The sequence below is a fragment of the Vulpes lagopus genome, chromosome 1 (genome assembly GCF_018345385.1).
Source record: "Vulpes lagopus strain Blue_001 chromosome 1, ASM1834538v1, whole genome shotgun sequence".
Classification (NCBI taxonomy): domain Eukaryota; kingdom Metazoa; phylum Chordata; class Mammalia; order Carnivora; family Canidae; genus Vulpes; species Vulpes lagopus.
The window spans coordinates 158,512,774-158,531,760 of NC_054824.1; the positions used below are offsets into that span (position 1 = coordinate 158,512,774).

Consider the following 18,987-nt stretch of genomic DNA (forward strand, 5'->3'; position numbering starts at 1 on the left):
CTCCTACATTTCCAGAAAATTGATGGGTTTTTTTCACTATTAGCCTAACAAACAGCCCAGGTGCACAGCCTTTGTTTATATATTCTATACTTCCAAAGCAAAAATAAATAAAAGAACCATTGTTCCTTTAATCTTCCAGAAGTTTCACCTTACAGCTTCGGTGAACAGTATCAATTACTTTTGTTTTGAAAATAGGACCAGGGACCTTATTCTTGCCCTTCCCCTGTCCCTTTCTTCCTCTGCTTCCCCATCCCCTCCCCTGTTTTGCTATCCCTACCACATTCAGTCCTTCTCTTCCAGGTTTTACCACGGCTCTACATCGTGATAAATACAAGGGAAAAGGAATTTTTACTTTAAGACTAATAACTCCTCCCCCTTCCTCAATTTTTACATCAAAAGACATTGTTAAACACCATCTTCTTCTACATTTAAAGAACTGCTGGGTTCTGTGGGGAAAAGAAGGCAGCTCATTAAGACTAAGACCCCTTAGAGCCAAGCATTCAAAGTGAGTAGGAGTGATTTGGAACAGTGGATTTTGCTTAGAAGACTTGAGTTCTAGTTCCAACTTTACTTGTTAGCTGTGAGATGTCAAAGAAGTAATTTCTAATCTTCTTGGCATGACTATTGCTATATTTGTGATTGAGAGCATTAGATTGGTGAACTTCAAGGTCCTTCCTGCTCCAACACTCACTGACTCTGCTATTTGGGGCACTTGAGTAATCAGGAGAAGAAACCAGATTTTGCATCTTAGTATACAGCAAAAGTGGTTTAAAAAATGAGCATAACTAGTTAATGTGCATCTATGTCTTCTTGTGTTAAGGTAAGGATCCTGACACAAAAACCTTGGCTGGTTCTTCCTACTGAAAAATTCCAAGTATTCAGGGACATTTTTCTGAAGAAGCTCTCTCCAGACCCTCCATCCTGGGAACCATGGGGAAGAGAGTGGCCATTGTTGGGGCTGGCGTCAGTGGATTGGCTTCCATCCGGTGCTGCCTGGAAGAGGGGCTGGAGCCCATCTGCTTTGAGAGAAGCAGTGATGTCGGAGGCCTGTGGAAATTCTCGGTGAGTGGGATATCCCTGGGATACCAATAGAAGGGAAATGGGTCCTCTGTAAATCAAACCTGATCAGTTCTATTCAGACTTCAGAGGTAGGTCACAAAAGCTCCAGATCTAGAAAGTAAAAATTTACCTCTCCCATCATGCTAATGTCCATTCACTCAAAACTATTTCATGCTAGCTCATAAAACATTGTTACTTGTGTAACAGAGCCCAGATCTCGAGGCTGTAAAGGATCCCAATGTCAGTAATTTATAATAAAAACAAAAACGTACCACTGCCTCCTCCACGTAACTAAAAAGATTCTATCCCGGGATCCCTGGGTGGCGCAGCGGTTTGGCGCCTGCCTTTGGCCCAGGGCGTGATCCTGGAGACCTGGGATCAAATCCCACGTCAGGCTCCCGGTGCATTGGAGCCTGCTTCTCCCTCTGCCTGTGTCTCTGCCTCTCTCTCTCTCTATCATAAATACATAAAAATTAAAAAAAAAAAAAAAAGATTCTATCCCTGTTCCCCATTGTGCAGAAAACCTAGGAACATAGAAGGGGGGTGGGGGAAGAAAGAAAAAAAAAGAAAGAAAGAGAAGAAAGAAAGAAGAAGAAAGAAAGAAAGAAAGAAAGAAAGAAAGAAAGAAAGAAAGAAAGAAAGAAAGAAAGAAAAAGATTAGACCAAGGTCAGAAGGTGTGAGTATAGTCTAACCTTTGGTTTTCTGGAAAGATTAATTTTAAGCAAGTCACTTTTTTCCTTCTGGACCTTGAATACTCATTTGTCAAATGTCAAGGTTGGAGATTAGGTTTCCTCTAATATACCTTCCAGTTGTAATGGGATATGATGTTATAATTAACTGATGTGTCTTGCAAAGACACTGCAAAGTTATGATAAATAATGATCATGTGTGTTGTGTGTGTGGTTATCAAATACTCTGCAAGTTCCAAAACCAGAGAGAAAAAATGACTGTCTTTGCCATTCAGCCTTATTGTTGGATAAATGATATAATTAGGAAATATTCATCATAAAAACATTTTTAAATTTAGAAAGCCAGGTTGGGGAAACTTCTATTCTTTCTGTCTTGACTTTCCCAACCATTGTGATTGGATGTAGATGATACATATTTGACATGAAGACTTTATATCCACACCATTTGCCTTGTAACCAAATTCTGTCTTGGTCTCAGTGCTTGCCCAACCCACAACACCACATTGCTCTAATAGAATATATCAGTGCTAACTTAGGAATATTTGTATTCATCTCAAGACTTTTTTTTTAAGTGAGAGGTCCTATAATCCTGAATGTATCATATGAGATATAAGATCATTTCCATTAGGAAATAATCAAGAGTTTTGGGGGAGGTTGTTTTTTTTTAAGGTTTCAATTTTAAGGGAGATGTAGCCACCTTAGCCTAAATCATGAATTGGCTCTCTATGACTCATCAGCAACAATTAAATGCTGCTTAAACATCTATTTTGGCAGAGTTTTGTGCCAGGTACTGAGATGAAAAACACGTGACATAATTACTCTATGTAAATAGTTTCCAATCCATTTGGTGAAGTAAACTGTAACATAGGTCCACGATCTTTTGATGGAAAATAGGCAAAAATTCGTTTGATGGCAAAATCTTTCCTGAAGTCATATGATCAGGAAACATGAGTTGAATTTGACATTAGGCTAGTTATAATCTTTATTTGTCCCATTTTGTGTTTCACTGCAGAAATTTTCTTGCATTTAATTATAAGGTGCTGTCCCATATCTCACTGGAAGTTATGGAGAAATATTCAAAAATCTACAAATTCCAAAATATCTCTGGCCCTAAGAATTTCAAATAAGAGGTTATAAAACTGCAACAATGAGATAGAGCTTGGTGATTGTCAACTTAAGGAACAAGTGTCTTGAGATTTAAAAGAGGGAGAGTGGGAGTGGGGTGGGTCACTACTGAAATATTAGCAGGTCAAGGGAAATTTCCTGCAAGGAGAGCACTTAGCTGAGACTTGAAGGATGTTCTCAGACAAGGAAAGTATAGGACATTACACGACACAACTCCAGAGAGTGCCATTCCCACTGTAGTCTTGAATGGTATCCCATAGACAGGCAGTCACTAACAATGTGCCAGTACCAGGTGGGAGGTTTCTAGGTAAGAGTGACCAGCATGAAACACACAGAGGAGGCAGTGAATATAGTATATCCAGGGATCTGTAAGGTAACCAATGCAGCCAGATCACAAATTTTATTTAAGGAAGCAACAGATGACAGATCAGTAAAATGCAAAGTCAGCCTCTGGGTTATCCACAAGACAGGGTATCTCACTCCTAGAAGGTCACTGTTAAAGCAGAATTATATACTTCACGGCCCCATGGGTATGTAAACACATAAAAATAGTCCAAATTTCAGTCCCCTCCATACACTGTACCCCTTTCTTCTTTTCCAGGAAAAGTTGCTTGGTATATACAAACCCTTCTCAGAAATGGATTTTTGAAAAATGTGTTACATAAGTTTTTATCTTGCAAGTCCTGTTAGGCAGAAGGTATTCTGAAAGAGAGAAACCTGATAATTCTGAACTTTTCACCGTGTGCTTTTTCTGCAAAATAGAAACCAAATGAGGTTTAAACACCAGCAGGCTGAATGTGAGCATGTTTTAACTTTTATATACTCTAATATTAAGTCCTCATGTCCTCAAAAGACTTTGATGCTGCTGCAATACAAAAGGGGATACAATGGAACCAGAACTATCTGGACTTTTGTTCCACTCACTCATTCATATATTCATTCAACAAATACATTCAGAGTACACTACGTATAGGGTACAATGTTAGGTATAACTGAAGACAAGGGGTACGGCAGGCAGCCAGCATTTTAAAATCAGATAAAACAAGTCTTGGAATAACTATAAATGAATATGAGATTAGGGCAGCAGAGATGATCAGAGCTTGGTAGAGTTAGGGGTGACTTCCGGTTGGTAAGAAAGAGGCAAGGAAAGGCATGACATAGAGGGCAACTTTTGAGCTGGCCCTTGGGGGTATATTTGGGCAAGTAGAAATGGGATTGAAAAGCAGAGATAGAATCTGAAAGAAGATCAAGGCAGACTGCTGGCATGCATGCACAGCATTCTTGGATTAGCCTCTGACCTCCCCCTCCGGTTGCTTATGTTCTAGTGGGGAAGATGAGACATGGACATGGTTATAACCCAAGACAGGCCATGATAATGTGACCATGGCTGCTTGGATCTCTGGGTCTAGGGCAAGCTCCGTCAGCCAGAGGCTTAACTTCCTCCTTCCCACTCAAACCACACCACATGCTGATATTGAAAATATGAGCTCTCGGGAACAATTGTCCGTGGTTATATAATACATCTGTTTTCCTTTGTTTATAGAACAGTCCTTTAGGAAAAATTCCAAGGAGCCGTAGGGTACATACTCTTCCTCCTCCTGTTATGATTGGCTGGGGTCAAGAGGCGAAAGAGCAGAGATTCAGTCATAATGGAAGTAATCCAAGGTCTTATCCTTTCTGTTCCCCAGAGCAGTCTTACATTCTTTTAACCAGTCCCCTGCCTGAATCTCAGCCCTCCCTCCCTTCAGTGAACAACCGAGAAACCTCCTCCCCACTTATTCTCACCCAGCAACAAAAGGTACAACTGTGGGTGAATGGGAAAGACTCAAGCCTGAAAATCTGCCAGCCACGAGCTGTCAGAAATTTTTTTTTCTGATCTTAGCAGAAATCTCAAAGTGAGGCTTAAGAAAGTTAAAAAATCTCTGAGCCTGGCTATTTATGAGAAATACAGCAACCATGAGTAGAGGAAGTTTTTTAGTTTTAATCTGATGCCAAACACTGAGGCCTCAGGCAGCCCGTGCCCCGACCCCAGACACAAGCCTTTCATTCCTTTCCAGAGGTTGGTATGGGGCTGGAGGGAGGGAGATGCCTTGAATCCAGCAGGAACATGTCATTCCATCCCTTTCCCACATTTCATGGAAGTTCCTTTGAGTTTGAGGGAAGCAGGGGCTGCCAGTTTTTTTTAATGTATTTTCAAGGCAGCACATTGTGTGAACTTTTATTCTGTCCTTACAGCAGAGAGGAAATGTTTGTTTTTCACTTAGCCTTCAACTACTTCTCAAAAAGAAGACACTTTTCAATGACACAGTGGCTTCATAATCAAGTGACAAGATTTCATACAAGTTCTGAGGTTTCTGCTTTCCCGTGTGTCTCTGGTGAGGGGTGAGCACCCTAACTGGTGAATAGAGAACTCCTCAAGCACAGAGTTCATTTATAATAGAGCAGTGGCTCTCAAGGCTTGGTTCCTGTACCAGCAGCATCAGCACTGCCTGGAACCGTGGGAAATGCAGATTCTCGGGCCCCACCCAAGACACACTGAATCAGAAACTCTGGCTGTGGGACTAAGGAATCTGTGATCTAAAAGGGCCCTCAGCTGAGTCTGATTATGCCAAATAAATATACCCGCCACTTCAAGAGAAGGTTCTGTTGCTAGTGAACTGTTCACTGAATTCCATATAGCCAAGTAGAGTAAAACCTGCCACCTCCTTTAGACCATCTAGTCGTGTTTTTTTAACATGAACATGACATCAGGACCAGTTGCTGTGATTGGAAAAAGAAAGAAAACTCTATGGACTACCAACACAGAGCTAACGCACAAGGGGAATTTGAGTAAGAGAACTAACGGATAGGGCCCCAGCTCTGTGCCAGGTGCTATGCGAAGGACTTTCTTTCCCACATCTTACAGAGAGCTATGAATTGTTTTCATATCTTCTTTTTTTACACATTAAAAAGGTTTCAGTCAACCTAAAATTGAATATTCACCTAAAGGAACATCATTCTTGGCTTCCTCTTTAAGCTTTATTATTCTTTCTAGGACCGTGCAGAAGAAGGCAGAGCCAGCATTTACCGGTCTGTATTCACCAACTCTTCCAAAGAGATGATGTGCTTTCCAGACTTCCCTTATCCCGATGATTATCCCAACTATATGCACCACAGCAAACTCCAGGAATACATAAGAATATTTGCTCAAAAGAAGAATCTTTTAAGATATATACAGTTTGAGGTAAAGGCCCTATAACTGGTGCTGTTGATATCAGTATGTTTATCGGTTGAGGAGGAGGCAAGAGTGTAGTATTCTGGTATAGAAATAAGAGCCAAATGTTTGGTTAGCTTGCCAATCAAATGTTGGTTTGAATTATAAAGTATTTGTGAATTATTTTTTCCCCTAAATATGTTCTCCACTAATTTTTGAGAGCTTTTAGAATACAATAGAAAATACAAGAGAAGCCTATATCATCATAGTGTACATTCCACCCTCATATTGTCATGTTTTCAAAACAATACTAAATTCTCTAGTCCATATTTAGACTTCTTGGATTCAATGCCAAGAAGTTCTTTAGATGTTCTGCCATTATGAGGAGAGTAAAAATTTAAATGGATGATTAGTAGTCATTGCTCTCGTCTTTCAACTACTTAGTTCCTTAGATTAGGAGACTTAGCAGTTATAACAGAGATACATTGGCTCTGTAAATAACAATAATTTCTATTTGTTTAGAATTCTTAACCTCAATTCATTACTGTTAAATGCAAAGCATATATATAAAGAAAGATAATAAAATTATGAATTGTGATTATATTTAATAAATTTTCATTTATTTTTTATTTATTATATTTAATTTAATTTAATATATATTTACATAATAATCATACTATGAAAGTGGCTAATATTTCCAAGGGAGAGTATCTGTACATCACAAAGGAGAAATAAGGATTGAACCCTGAGACATTTTCATATTTATGGAAATGATAGAAAATGAAGTCAGAAAGAAGCTATGAATGTCAGTTGAGGGTGGCAATAAGCAAATGACATGGCATCTTTCACAAGAATATTCAGTTTATCCCAAATCTACTAACTAGATGTCAAAAAAGTAAATATGCCCCACTGAGTAATTTTCCTTGGGAGATTTGAAGAATCACTGTCTTCCCATATATTTCTCAATGATCAGGTGATCTCATGACAATTATTTTCTCTATGAAAACACTGAGAGAGAATTAAAACCAATAGAATTGTAAATAGAAAGAATTTCTTTCTGGTTTTCTTTAAGACCCTGGTTTCTAGTATAAAGAAATGTCCCAGCTTCTTAGTCACCGGACAATGGGAAGTTGTTTCAGAAAAGGATGGGAAACAGGAATCTGCTATTTTTGATGCTGTAATGATTTGTTCAGGACATCACGTATACCCCAATCTACCAACTGATTCTTTTCCTGGTAAGTTTGGAAAACATATAATAGTCTGAGGCCTTATACACAAATATCAACAGTTGAACTAGGTCTTTCCATAGTTTGTGCATAATAGTTATTCTTAAGATTCCAAAGATTTCAAAACAAAATATTGGAGTCTGATATATGAAATATAGTAATAACTGACCTTCTGAACCCTTATGCTAAAAGAATGGAAGACCTGCAAGTCAGAGATCAGATGAAGACAGGTAGAGGATAGAGAGGAAGGGTTTTAAATGCCATCTATAGCCACATTTTGCAAATTAACTTTAGAAATTTCTGTGTGTGTATATGTGTGTGTGTCTGTGTGTGTATAGTGGCATACTCCATTACTATACTAAAGCGCTAAATATCAAATAAATACGATAAGCAACCTTCCTTTTTCCTTCCTTCCTTCTTTCCTTGCAACCAGAACACATGTTCACTGTAAAATATTAGAGTTCTCATCTCCATGCAAAAATATTAGAGTTCTCATCTCCATGCATGTTGTTCATAGGCCATGATAATTAAAAGAGTAAGAAGATTCAGGAAGAATAGATGATTGAAAACATAAAGGTTAAGAGGCAGTATATTTATTCTGAATGTAGCCTTAGAACACTTGGATTCAACCTCTTATTCCACTCATTCCTTATCATGTAACCTTAGACAAGTCACTTAATTTCTTTGTCTCAATTTCCTTGTCTTTTAAAATAGAGATACTAGTATCTGCCGTTCAGAGATGTTACCAAGATTAAATGGTTAAACATGTAAATTCTTTAGCAGAGGTCCTAGCCCACATTAAGTACTCAATAAATATTAGCTATTATTACTATCAAAATATAAGTTCCCATACTATAGATTTTCTAAGGCATTGTAAGTTCTTATTTGGGTGTTTAGAGTCAAAAAACACTAAAAGGATAAATGCATTTCAACTAGGAAACTTTTTTTAAAAAATTAAGACTGATAGTAGGAATTTTCAAAAAAATGAAAACAGTGAATCTTCATCATTTCTTCTGAAAATCAACTCAAACCACTCCTCATGTTCCATAGGCCTACACCAGTTTCAAGGCCAGTACCTCCATAGCAGGGACTATAAAGACCCAGAAGCCTTCAGGGGGAAGAGGGTCCTTGTGATCGGCCTGGGGAATTCAGGATCTGACATCGCTGTTGAGCTCAGTCGTCTGGCTACACAGGTACACCTTGTGAAACAAACCTAGGATAGAGCTGTGTTATTAAATCAACAGCTTAGGCACTGAGGCTCACGTTTGCCATGTCATACTACAAGGGTTCCACCTGTTGCATATGCCCTTTGAATCAAGAAGGATTTGAGACATTCTGCATGTGAAGGTAATGTGGCTCAGGCTAGTAAGGAAGTATGTTCTGCTAGAATCAGAGATAAGTGTACATGTGTATATATGTATATATGAGTGCCTTTTTGTTTTAATTTTATTTTCTGATCACCTCTAAACAAACTGTTGTTAGTCGGGATCCACCTTTATTTACTTAACACTATTTCTTATCACCTACCCTGTAAAAGGTATAGTGCTTATCATTCTGAAGGTCTGAAGACATGTAAGATTTGGTTCTTGCTATCATTTATCTATTCAGTAGCCAGTGCTCAATAACCACTGGGCATATGCCAGAACGATGTCAGACTAAAAGTAAACACAGAAATAACTCAGACTACTTCTAGACTTCCAGGAGCAGTCAGTGGGTGGAGGTGAGATGACAGGTACACACCTTCATGAAAGGAGGTAATAAAACTTCAATGACATTAGGTGTAGCAGTGGCAGCACCATGAGAAAAGAACCTAACTTAGCCTGAATAAAGTCAAGGAAGACTGCCCAAAGGACTCCAAGCTTAATCATCCATGACCAATAATCCTTGAAAAACTCAACTTACTCCCAAGGAAATACGTGCTCAATAAACAAATTCTTAAATGGATGTAAATAAAACCTAATGAATTTTTTGAAGTCAAACTCCCCTAGGTTATCACAAAAGTGGCAATAAAAAATAGATAAGTACCTGGGCTTCTCTCAGGACTGAGACAGCTGCCATGGTTTGGATGCCTAGCAGAGGTGATGGAGTGGTGGTGTAAGAAGGACTGGAAGAGGAAACTTCAGGCAGAGAACAGAATTAACTCTTTGGCATCTCCTCAATCTAATTTCCAGGAGAAATTTAGCTAAATATCCCCACTTAACCCAGCAACTACCACCACCCGCCACCACTGAGGCTCTGGACTGGCTGGTCCCTACCAGTCCTACCATCTATGTCTATGACTCTGTGAAGACTGAACCTACCACAACTGAATACACAGCCTTCTTGTTCCAAGATGTCAGGTCCTCATTATTTCAACAGCTATGCACTAGCCCTCTGGGGTAGAGAAACAGAGTAGTTCTGCCTCTACCTAGTTCCAATCATGAACTTTCTATCTTGACCCAACTCATTAAAAATGCTTCTTCCTGGATATTGAGGGAAATGTATGGAGATGTCCGCAGAAAATGTCCATTTTTGTTATATCTGCTTCTTTCTTACAGAGTGATATTGAAATCCATGTTGCCTTCCCCACCAGGTCATTATCAGCAGCAGAAGTGGTTCCTGGGTCATGAGCCGGGTTTGGAATGATGGTTATCCTTGGGACATGGTACATGTGACCCGCTTTGCATCCTTTCTCCAAAATACCCTTCCTTCATTTGTCTCTGACTGGTTATATGTCAAGAAAATGAACACATGGTTTAAGCATGAGAACTACGGCCTGATGCCTTTAAATGGGTACGACAAGTAACTCCTGTCATCCAGAAAAGTGGGGCACTAGTTTAAGTTGAAATTTTTCTCTCTAGGTCTAACTTTAGTCATCTCACTGAGGTTATTGAGAATAAACAGGGGACTGCATAGATGATACAGTATAGAATCAGAATCTACTTTTTAAAAAAAAAGACACAGTATACCTGGAGATCATGTATGTGTGAAAATCTTACTGAAATGACTCTAGAGGGCAAAGATGTATGAGAAAATACAAAGTGGTAAAGAAGCAAGCAGCTAGATCCCCCTGCTATGCAAGACTCACTTATGGTAGCTATAAGCTATAGCATAGAATTTTGAGAGCTGAGCCAATTCATGAATTGTCTTTTTGAGGAATATCTCATCCATGCTATGGGTGAATGGGGATAGCAATAATAATATCTATTCTTTAAGACTACTGTGATATCCAGTAATATAAAAAATATATAAGGCATTTTGTAAACTATAAAGCTTTACAAATATCAGTTCTTATATTAAGATAATTATTAAATTATTAATAAGATATAAAATTTGAGATTACTCAAATTTTTTAATAGGCTTCTTTTTTTTAAAGATTTTATTTATTTATGCATGAGAGACACAGAGACAGAGAGAGAGAGAGAGAGGCAGAGACATAGGCAGAGGAAGGCGCAGGCTCCATGCAGGGAGCCCGATTTGGGACTCAAACCTGGGACTTCAGGGTCACTCCCTGAGCCGAAGGCAGATGTTTAACGCTGAGCCACCCAGGCATCCCTCTAATAGGCTTCTAAGGAGCAATTAACAAAATAGTATTAATTAACATGCCTCAGAAAGTAGAAAATCTCAAAATGAAAGTGCACACCTCCTCAATCATAGATTCTGGGGACACATGGGATGTAATAAAACAATGAAGATTCACAAAACTGATGTAGCCTGGGGCAGCCCAGGTGGTTCAGCGGTTTTGCGCCTCCTTTAGCCCAGGGCGTAATCCTGGAGACCCCGGGATCGAGTCAGGCTCCGTGCATGGAGCCTGCTTCTCCCGTCTGCCTGTGTCTCTGCCTCTCTCTCTCTCTCTCTCTCTCTCAAGAATAAATAAAATCTCAAAAAAAAAAAACAACTGATGGAGCCTGTAAAATTAAAATTTGTTACTACACTTCTCTATAGAGACAGAACCCAATACCTACTAAGTAGCGATACCTACTAAGTAGAAAGGCATTCTAGGGGTGCCTGGGTGGTTTAGCCAGTTAAGCACCTGACTCTTGATTTCAGCTTAGGTCATGGTCTTAGGGTGGTGAGATCAAGCCCTGTCTCAGGCTCCATGCTCGGCATGGATTCTCTCTCTTTCTCTCTCTCTCTCTCTCTCTCCTTCTGTATGCCATGCTACTCAAGTGCTCTCTCGCTCTCTCTTAAAAAAGGGAGGGGGAGGGGGAAGAAAGGCATTCTAGGAGGAAGAATCAGTATATTAATAGAAAAAGTGGGTAAGACAAGGAAGGATTCACTAAGAAATTTCATCTTGGCCCATGCTAACAAAAATGTTTCATTGTGGGAGCAGCATGTGACTCTTGATCTCAGTGTTTGAGTTCAAGCCCCATGTTGGTTAGAGGTTACTTAAAAATAAAATCTTTTAAAAAAATGTTTCATTGTGTTTAGAGAATCATGTAAGGAAAAGTAAGAAGAAGCTGTAAATTAGAATATCAAATCCCAGATTTAGGAGCCAGACCCTCATTCCACAGCATTTATCTTACCTAGTTGGGCAGACTACTACATCCCTAAAGAAAAAAAAAATGTTGATTTCATGCATTTAAAATTATGTTTAATGTAACAGAAGCTCTAAAGCCTGAGCTGATTAAGACTTTTTGCCTCATAAGAGTAACTGCAAATCATATTCTGGTTTTACCCTTTAGACAATTGAATAGATTTGGAAATCCATTCATTCCAAGAATGAAGCTCCCTCTTAGAAAAGGTTCCAACTACCCAAGATATTGATAACACCTTCTTACTCCTCCCTTTAGTGGGGGTCAGGGAGAGAAAAATAAGTTTTACTGTGACTTACTTTTTGTCACCTTAGAAAATGAAAGATGTGGCAGAATTATAGACATAGAGAATGATGTGGAAGATATAGACAGATTCTAAGAATCATAAACTTCCTGAGTATTTGAGATGCATGGAGCACATTCCAAAATCCCTGAAAGGAAACAAGTCAAAATGAAGAATGTCATCACAAAACACATCATTCCTAGAATTTTGGCCACCAAAAAAAAGGAAACCAAATATGGTAATAAAACAACTCACCAAATTAGATTTTTCTCGTAGAAGACCTCGTTTATAATAATAGTTCACTTTTAATGATGATGCTTGCATGTGGCAAGCACTGTTTTAAGTGCTTTACAGATAATGTTCATTTAATTCCCACAACAACCGTGTGAGGTAGAGTCTATTGCTATTCCCATTTTACACACAAAGAGCCAAATACAGAGAAGCATCCACTAGTGAGAGACAGAGGTAGATTATCAACTTGGGACATCTGGTTCCAGATTCTGCTCTCTGAACTACTGATTATGTCTAGGAATTAGTTTTATTTTCATCTATTTGGTGAATTTCCAAATAGTTTAAGTACCCCTAAGGGAATATTCAAGCTTCAAAGGCCAAATATAAATTCCAAAGGATGGTGGCAAGCAATATGAAAAAAAAAAGAAAAACTGCCACAAAAGAAGAGCTCAGTGGTCCTCATGCTAATGTTTAACTCCTCAAATTTGATTCCAGTGTTATGAACAATTGCAGATATTTCTTGAAATTGAGGTATGTTACAAGAGCCTTTGTCTCTTGTTTCTGAACAGTCCCCTGAGGAAAGAGCCTGTGTTCAATGATGAGCTCCCATCCCGCATCCTGTGTGGCACTGTGTCCATCAAGCCCAGTGTGAAGGAGTTTACAGAGACCTCAGCTGTATTTGAGGATGGTACCATGTTTGAGGCCATCGACTCCATCATCTTTGCAACGGGCTATGATTACGCCTACCCCTTCCTTGATGACTCCATCATCAAAAGCAGAAACAGTGAAGTCACCTTGTTTAAAGGCATCTTCCCCCCACTAATAGAGAAGCCAACCTTGGCTGTGATTGGCCTTGTCCAATCCCTTGGGGCTGCCATCCCCACAGCTGATCTGCAGGCTCGTTGGGCTGCTAAAGTGTTTGCAAGTAGGTGGGCCATTCTGTCTTTCATCTATTTAGTCAATGAACATTTATTGAGCATCTACTGTATACCAAGTACTGTGCGAGGTGCTAGGAATATAAAGGGACACACTCCTTGACTTTACACAGTTTAAAATAGAGCCAGAGGAATTGTTATAATAGAAGAAGTCTTAGGGTGTTCTGTAAGGGAATATAAGACAGAGGCAGGGGGTGGCAAGAAATAAAGAAAGGGACTACAGCATGAAGGGCCTTAAGAGCTATGTGAAAGAGCTTAGACTTCTCATAGGGAAATTGGACGGACTTTGCAAGGCTTTAAACAAAGAAAAAGACAGAAGTAGGCAAAGGCACTGTCAAGTACATTGTGAAGGTTAGAAGGGTGGTGGTGGATGTTGCGGGCAATGCTAGAGACATTACTGGTGTCAGACTGTAGAATAGCAATGTCAGGCTGCTCCTACTCTATTCAAAATCTTCTCCTCCTACCTCCACTCCAGACCCCATGGTCTCCAGGGACTGCAAATGTGCTTTTGTGAGGAAATCTAGACTATGAGGATTACATGAAGAAAGGCAGTGTCTCAAATATATTGATTTAATTTACATCAATCATATTGATCATCATTATTACTTACAGGGCCTTTATATTCAAGGGTTCAAAAACTTTGGCCAACATAGGTATACCTCATCTAACATACTGCCCATAAAAACTTAGACTGTAGGTAATGAAGAAAATGTTATAATCATAGACTATATGTTTTCTAAAAATGTCTTGGATAAATAAGGTATTTCAAATGTACCATAAAAGATAATTATTTAAATAAATCCTGCTGTGAAAACTTTTATAAGGGTGCTTTCTGTAAAATACTTCTATTGTGTTTTTCCCTTAAAGGCACAACAGTGCCAAGCACCTGAGGTTTTACAAAAAAAATTGGCTACAGTTCATAAACCCAAGAAATTGACACGGAACAAAAGGTATCATTTAGTCACTCAGCAAATACTTACTGAGCACTACTACGTACCACACTCTATCTTGACACTTGGGACACAACATCAAAGTAAACAAAAATTCTAGCAAACAACTGACCACAGGGTACTACAAGGGCAGGTTAAGATGCTACCAATAACTAGGAAGTGTTTGGCACTGTGAAGGTCATAATAGCTTTCTGCCACTGCTACAAAGGCAAAAGGGCTACAATTAGCAATCAGATGCCCCCTCCACTGATAAGGTATTGTAAAACACTAAAAATTTTCTGATTCCCTTTGATATCCCCTCTAGCTGCTGGCTGATGCTGGAAAACCCATGTTCTCTTCCATTGTTCCATTTTAGTGTCCATGTACCTTAGAACGAACTATTTTACCATATTAATTCTTGAAAGAATTCTTAATAAGGGGATGCAAATAAGAAATATGAATAAACTGTTAAGCTACTATATTTATGAGGTGTATCTAAGACACGTTGAGGATTAGGCTCTCCATGATGTCACAGAAATATGAGATTGGGGGATCTGAAGCTACAAACTTCTCTGCTGTCACTATCTCATTGCAAGCCAGCTTTGCCATTCATAGAGGAGGGTTCATTGACTTCTTAAGTCCTTATTTCTATAAATGGTTATACTAAAGATATAAAAGGCAGCTCTTCTTGACCAAAAAAAAAAAATCTTTCAGGGACATGGTTCATAAATACTAAGAAAAATTCATCATTTATCATTGTATTTCTGACTTTAATTTTTTTTAATATTTCTTGCCTTCATTCCTTATCTAGACTCATGTACCTTGCCAACTACAAGTGAAATGATGGATGATATTGATGAGAAAATGGGAAAGAAACTCAAATGGTAAGAGATTGTACTTACTAATGAAACAAAACCTAAGTTTTCCCTTATATGTAAGAAAACATTTATATATTTTAAAATATTTTTAGTAGTCAAAGTTCACATTTTTGGAACACTTGCTATGATCAAGCAGTATATTGAAAATAACAGTCATAACACATCACTTGTAGTAGAGCACATCACACTCTAGGGTACAGTTTCTCAAATGGGAGTGATTTTGTCCCCTAGAGGACATTTAGCAAAGCCCAGAGATATTTTTGATTGTCCCAAGTGTAGAGGGGATACTATTGACATCTAATATGTAGAAACTAAAGATATTGCTAAACATACTACAATGCAGAGGACAGGCCTAAACAAAGAATTATCCAGCTCAAATGTCTCTAAGAAGTCCTTTCCATCAGCCACATGTTTGCCAGCAAGTCAACTAGCCAGGAATTGAGCAGTGACAACACTGTTACAAGAAAACCAAATGAAGAACTAAACTGATTTCACTTTCCCTAGTATTTTCTCCTAAAAGCATGTTCATTTCTGACTCATTCAAACATGTGTTCTCAAGTACACCATAGATAAGATTTTTAGAAAGTCATTTAAGTGGCTAGACACCAGATATGTAAATGTAACTTTTTATCTTAATTACTTCTATATAAGTAAATCCTTTTCAAGTTATATATTAAAATCTATTGAAAGAATAACTAGATAACGAATCCCACTCAAATGAATAGGTGGCTGTATAAGAAGTTTCTTCCTCTTAACACATCATTCATTGAGTGCTGCCAGGTAATTGCTGGTGAAGGGTCTAGAGAAGAGAAGACTTGGAACCTTCAGATTCAACAAAACCTCCCCTGCGTTTCATCCAGTTCACAGGACAACTCTGTGCAGTGGGTACTCCAATGTTCCAGTAATTCACACAGCTCACTCTACTTACTGCTCTTTATATTACAGGCCAGTAAGAATAAGGAGAAGAAGAAAGAGAAGCCCCAAAGTCTACCTCGTTTCTTAAATGGTAGCCTGCTCTTCAGGGTTCCTAAAATTAAATGAGACTATGCTCCAAAATCTAACACTGGGGCAGATCCTAAGCAATGTCATATAAAGAATAAACATATGTTAAATAGTTAATTTCAGTTAATCAGTCACCTTGACACACTAGGGGCAGTTCACTCCAGGTCAGAGACAAAAGGCCAAAATAACATCAAACTTGGAGATTAAGAAGGAGAAAAAAAACAACAACAACAACTCATCTATAGCCAAAGAACAAACAGTAAAGTCAATGTTGTGGAAAAAGAGAAGTGGGATAATCTTGGAGTTGCTGACTAACATACGACTTTTCTGAGGTAGAAAGTAACCAATCAGTGCTTGGTTTACGACTGTGATACTCATTCCAATGTGTTCTTTTCTTCCCTCAGGTTTGGCCAGAGCCAGACTTTGCAGACAGATTATATCACATACATGGATGAGCTGAGCTCCTTCATAGGAGCCAAGCCTAACATACCATGGCTCTTCCTGACTGATCCCCAGCTGGCCCTGGAGGTGTTCTTTGGTCCTTGCAGCCCTTACCAGTTTCGACTGATGGGACCAGGGAAGTGGGATGGGGCCAGAAATGCCATCCTGACCCAATGGGACAGGACAGTAAAGCCAACCAGGACGAGAGCTGTCAGTGAAGCTCAGAGACCCCAACACTTTTATACTTTGCTCAAAATGCTTTCATTCCCAGTGCTTTTGCTTGTTATTTGGCTTACATTTTATTAATGAGAATGTCCTTCAGGTCTCAAAGTTTAGCCTAGAGATTTAATCATATGCTGAATTGTCAAGTTTGGAGATACTTGAGATAAGGAAGAAGGCAGGTGAAGGGGAGCGAGTATAGAATTTCAGAATGAGCAAAATTTAATAAATTTCTTAAGGATATTTTATCATGGGGAGATATGATGTCACAACAATGTTGAATCTTCCTACCCATGACGTGGTTTATCTCTCCTTTTATTTAGATCTCAGCAATGTTTTATAGCTTTTTTGTGTGTATAGTTCTTATCCATCTTATGTCAGATTTATCCTATTTCATATTTTTGGGTGTTATTATAAATGGTATATAACATTATTAAATTTCCTATTGTTTACTGCTTATACAAGGAAGTTCAATTATTTATCCTAGTAACTTTTTTGTAGATTCCACAATACTTTCTACATAAATAATCATGTGGTCTAAAAATAAAGATAGCTTTACTTCTCCAATTTCTATCTGGATTTCTTTTATCTCTTTTTCTTATCTTATTGCATTTAAATTCCAGTATAATGTTGGATAGAAGTGGTGACATCAGATCCCAAATAGCCAAGGGAATATTGAAAAAGAAAACCAATGCCGGGGGTATCACAATGGCAGATTTCAAGTTGTACTACAAAGCTGTGATCATCAAGACAGTGTGGTACTGGCACAAAAACAGACACATAGATCAATGAAACAGAATAGAGAATCTGGAAATGGGCCCTCAACTCTATGGTCAACTAATATTAGACAAAGCAGGAAAGACTATCCACTGGAAAAAGGACAGTCTCTTCAATAAGTGGTGCTGGGAAAATTGGACAGCCACGTGCAGAAGAATGAAACTAGACCATTCTCTTATACTATACACAAAGATAAACTCAAAATGTATGAAAGATCTAAATGTGAGACAAGAATACATCAAAATCCTAGAGGAGAACACAAGCAACACCCTTTTTGAACTTGTCCACAGCAACTTCTTGCAAGATACATCTTTGAACTTTTTTTTTTTTTTTAATTTATGACAGTCACACAGAGAGAGAGAGAGAGAGAGAGAGAGAGGCAGAGACACAGGCAGAAGGAGAAGCAGGCTCCATGCACCGGGAGCCCGATGTGGGATTCGATCCCGGGTCTCCAGGATCGCGCCCTGGGCCAAAGGCAGGCGCCAAACCGCTGCGCCACCCAGGGATCCTGCAAGATACATCTTTGAAGGCAAGGGAAACAAAAGCAAAAATGAACTATTGGAACTTAATCAAGATAAAAAGCCTCTGCACAGCAAAAGAAACAGTCAACAAAACTAAAAGACAACCTACAGAATGGGAGAAGATATTTGCAAATGACCTATCAGATAAAGGGCTAGTATCCAAGATCTATAAAGAACTTCTTAAAATCAACACTCAAGAAACAAACAATCCAATCATGAAATAGGCAAAAGACATGAGCAGATATTTCACCAAAGAAGACATAGACATGGCCAACAAACACATGAGAAAATGCTCCGCATTACTTGCCACCAGGGAAATACAAATCAAAACCACAATGAGATACCACCTCACCCCAGTGAGAATGTTGAAAATTAACAAGATAGGAAACAACAAATGTTGGAGAGGATGTGGAGAAAGGGGAACCCTCTTGCACTGTTGGTGAGAATGTGAACTGGTACAGCCACTCTGGAAAACTGTGTGGAGGTTCCTCAAAGAATTAAAAATAGAGCTACCCTACGACCCAGCAATTGCACTGCTGGGGATTTACCCCAAAGATACAAATGCAGTGAAATGCCGGAACACCTGCACCCCGATGTTTATAGCAGCAATGTCCACAATAGCCAAACTGTGGAAGGAGCCCCAATGTCCATCAAAAGATGCATGGATAAAGAAGATGTAGTATATATATATACAACGGAATATAAATGCGCCATTAGAGAGGATGAATACCCTCCATTTGCTTCAACATGGATGGAACTGGAGGGTATTATGCTGAGTAAGAAGTATGTCAATCAGAGAAGGACAATCATTATATGGTTTCACTCATACAGGGAATATAAGAAATAGTGAAAGGGATTATAGGGGAAAGGATGGGAAATGAGTGGGAAAAATTAGAGAGGGTGACAAAACATGAGACACTCCTAACTCTGGGAAATGAACAAGGGGTAGTGGAAGGGGAGGCAG

The 18,987-nt window shown here is 38.8% G+C and overlaps 1 protein-coding gene across 1 annotated transcript; it reads left to right on the forward strand.

Moving 5' to 3' along the window:
- Positions 1-428: 428 nt before the first annotated feature.
- Positions 429-17,262, forward strand: LOC121489713 (putative dimethylaniline monooxygenase [N-oxide-forming] 6). The gene is made up of 9 exons (XM_041752996.1): positions 429-505; positions 821-1,062; positions 5,909-6,097; positions 7,140-7,302; positions 8,344-8,486; positions 9,866-10,065; positions 12,891-13,246; positions 14,997-15,069; positions 16,470-17,262. Exons 2-9 carry the CDS (start codon positions 931-933, stop codon positions 16,810-16,812), a joined length of 1,599 nt encoding a protein of 532 aa, XP_041608930.1. The 5' UTR covers positions 429-505; positions 821-930; the 3' UTR covers positions 16,813-17,262.
- The last annotated feature ends 1,725 nt before the right edge of the window (positions 17,263-18,987 follow it).

Excerpts from the sequence above, each read along its gene's own strand:
- LOC121489713 (XM_041752996.1), top strand. The coding sequence starts at position 931 with ATGGGGAAGAGAGTGGCCATTGTTGGGGCTGGCGTCAGTGGATTGGCT. Across the intron at positions 1,063-5,908 it reads GAGGCCTGTGGAAATTCTCG|GACCGTGCAGAAGAAGGCAG; the intron begins GTGAGTGGGATA and ends TATTCTTTCTAG. Across the intron at positions 10,066-12,890 it reads GGCCTGATGCCTTTAAATGG|TCCCCTGAGGAAAGAGCCTG; the intron begins GTACGACAAGTA and ends GTTTCTGAACAG.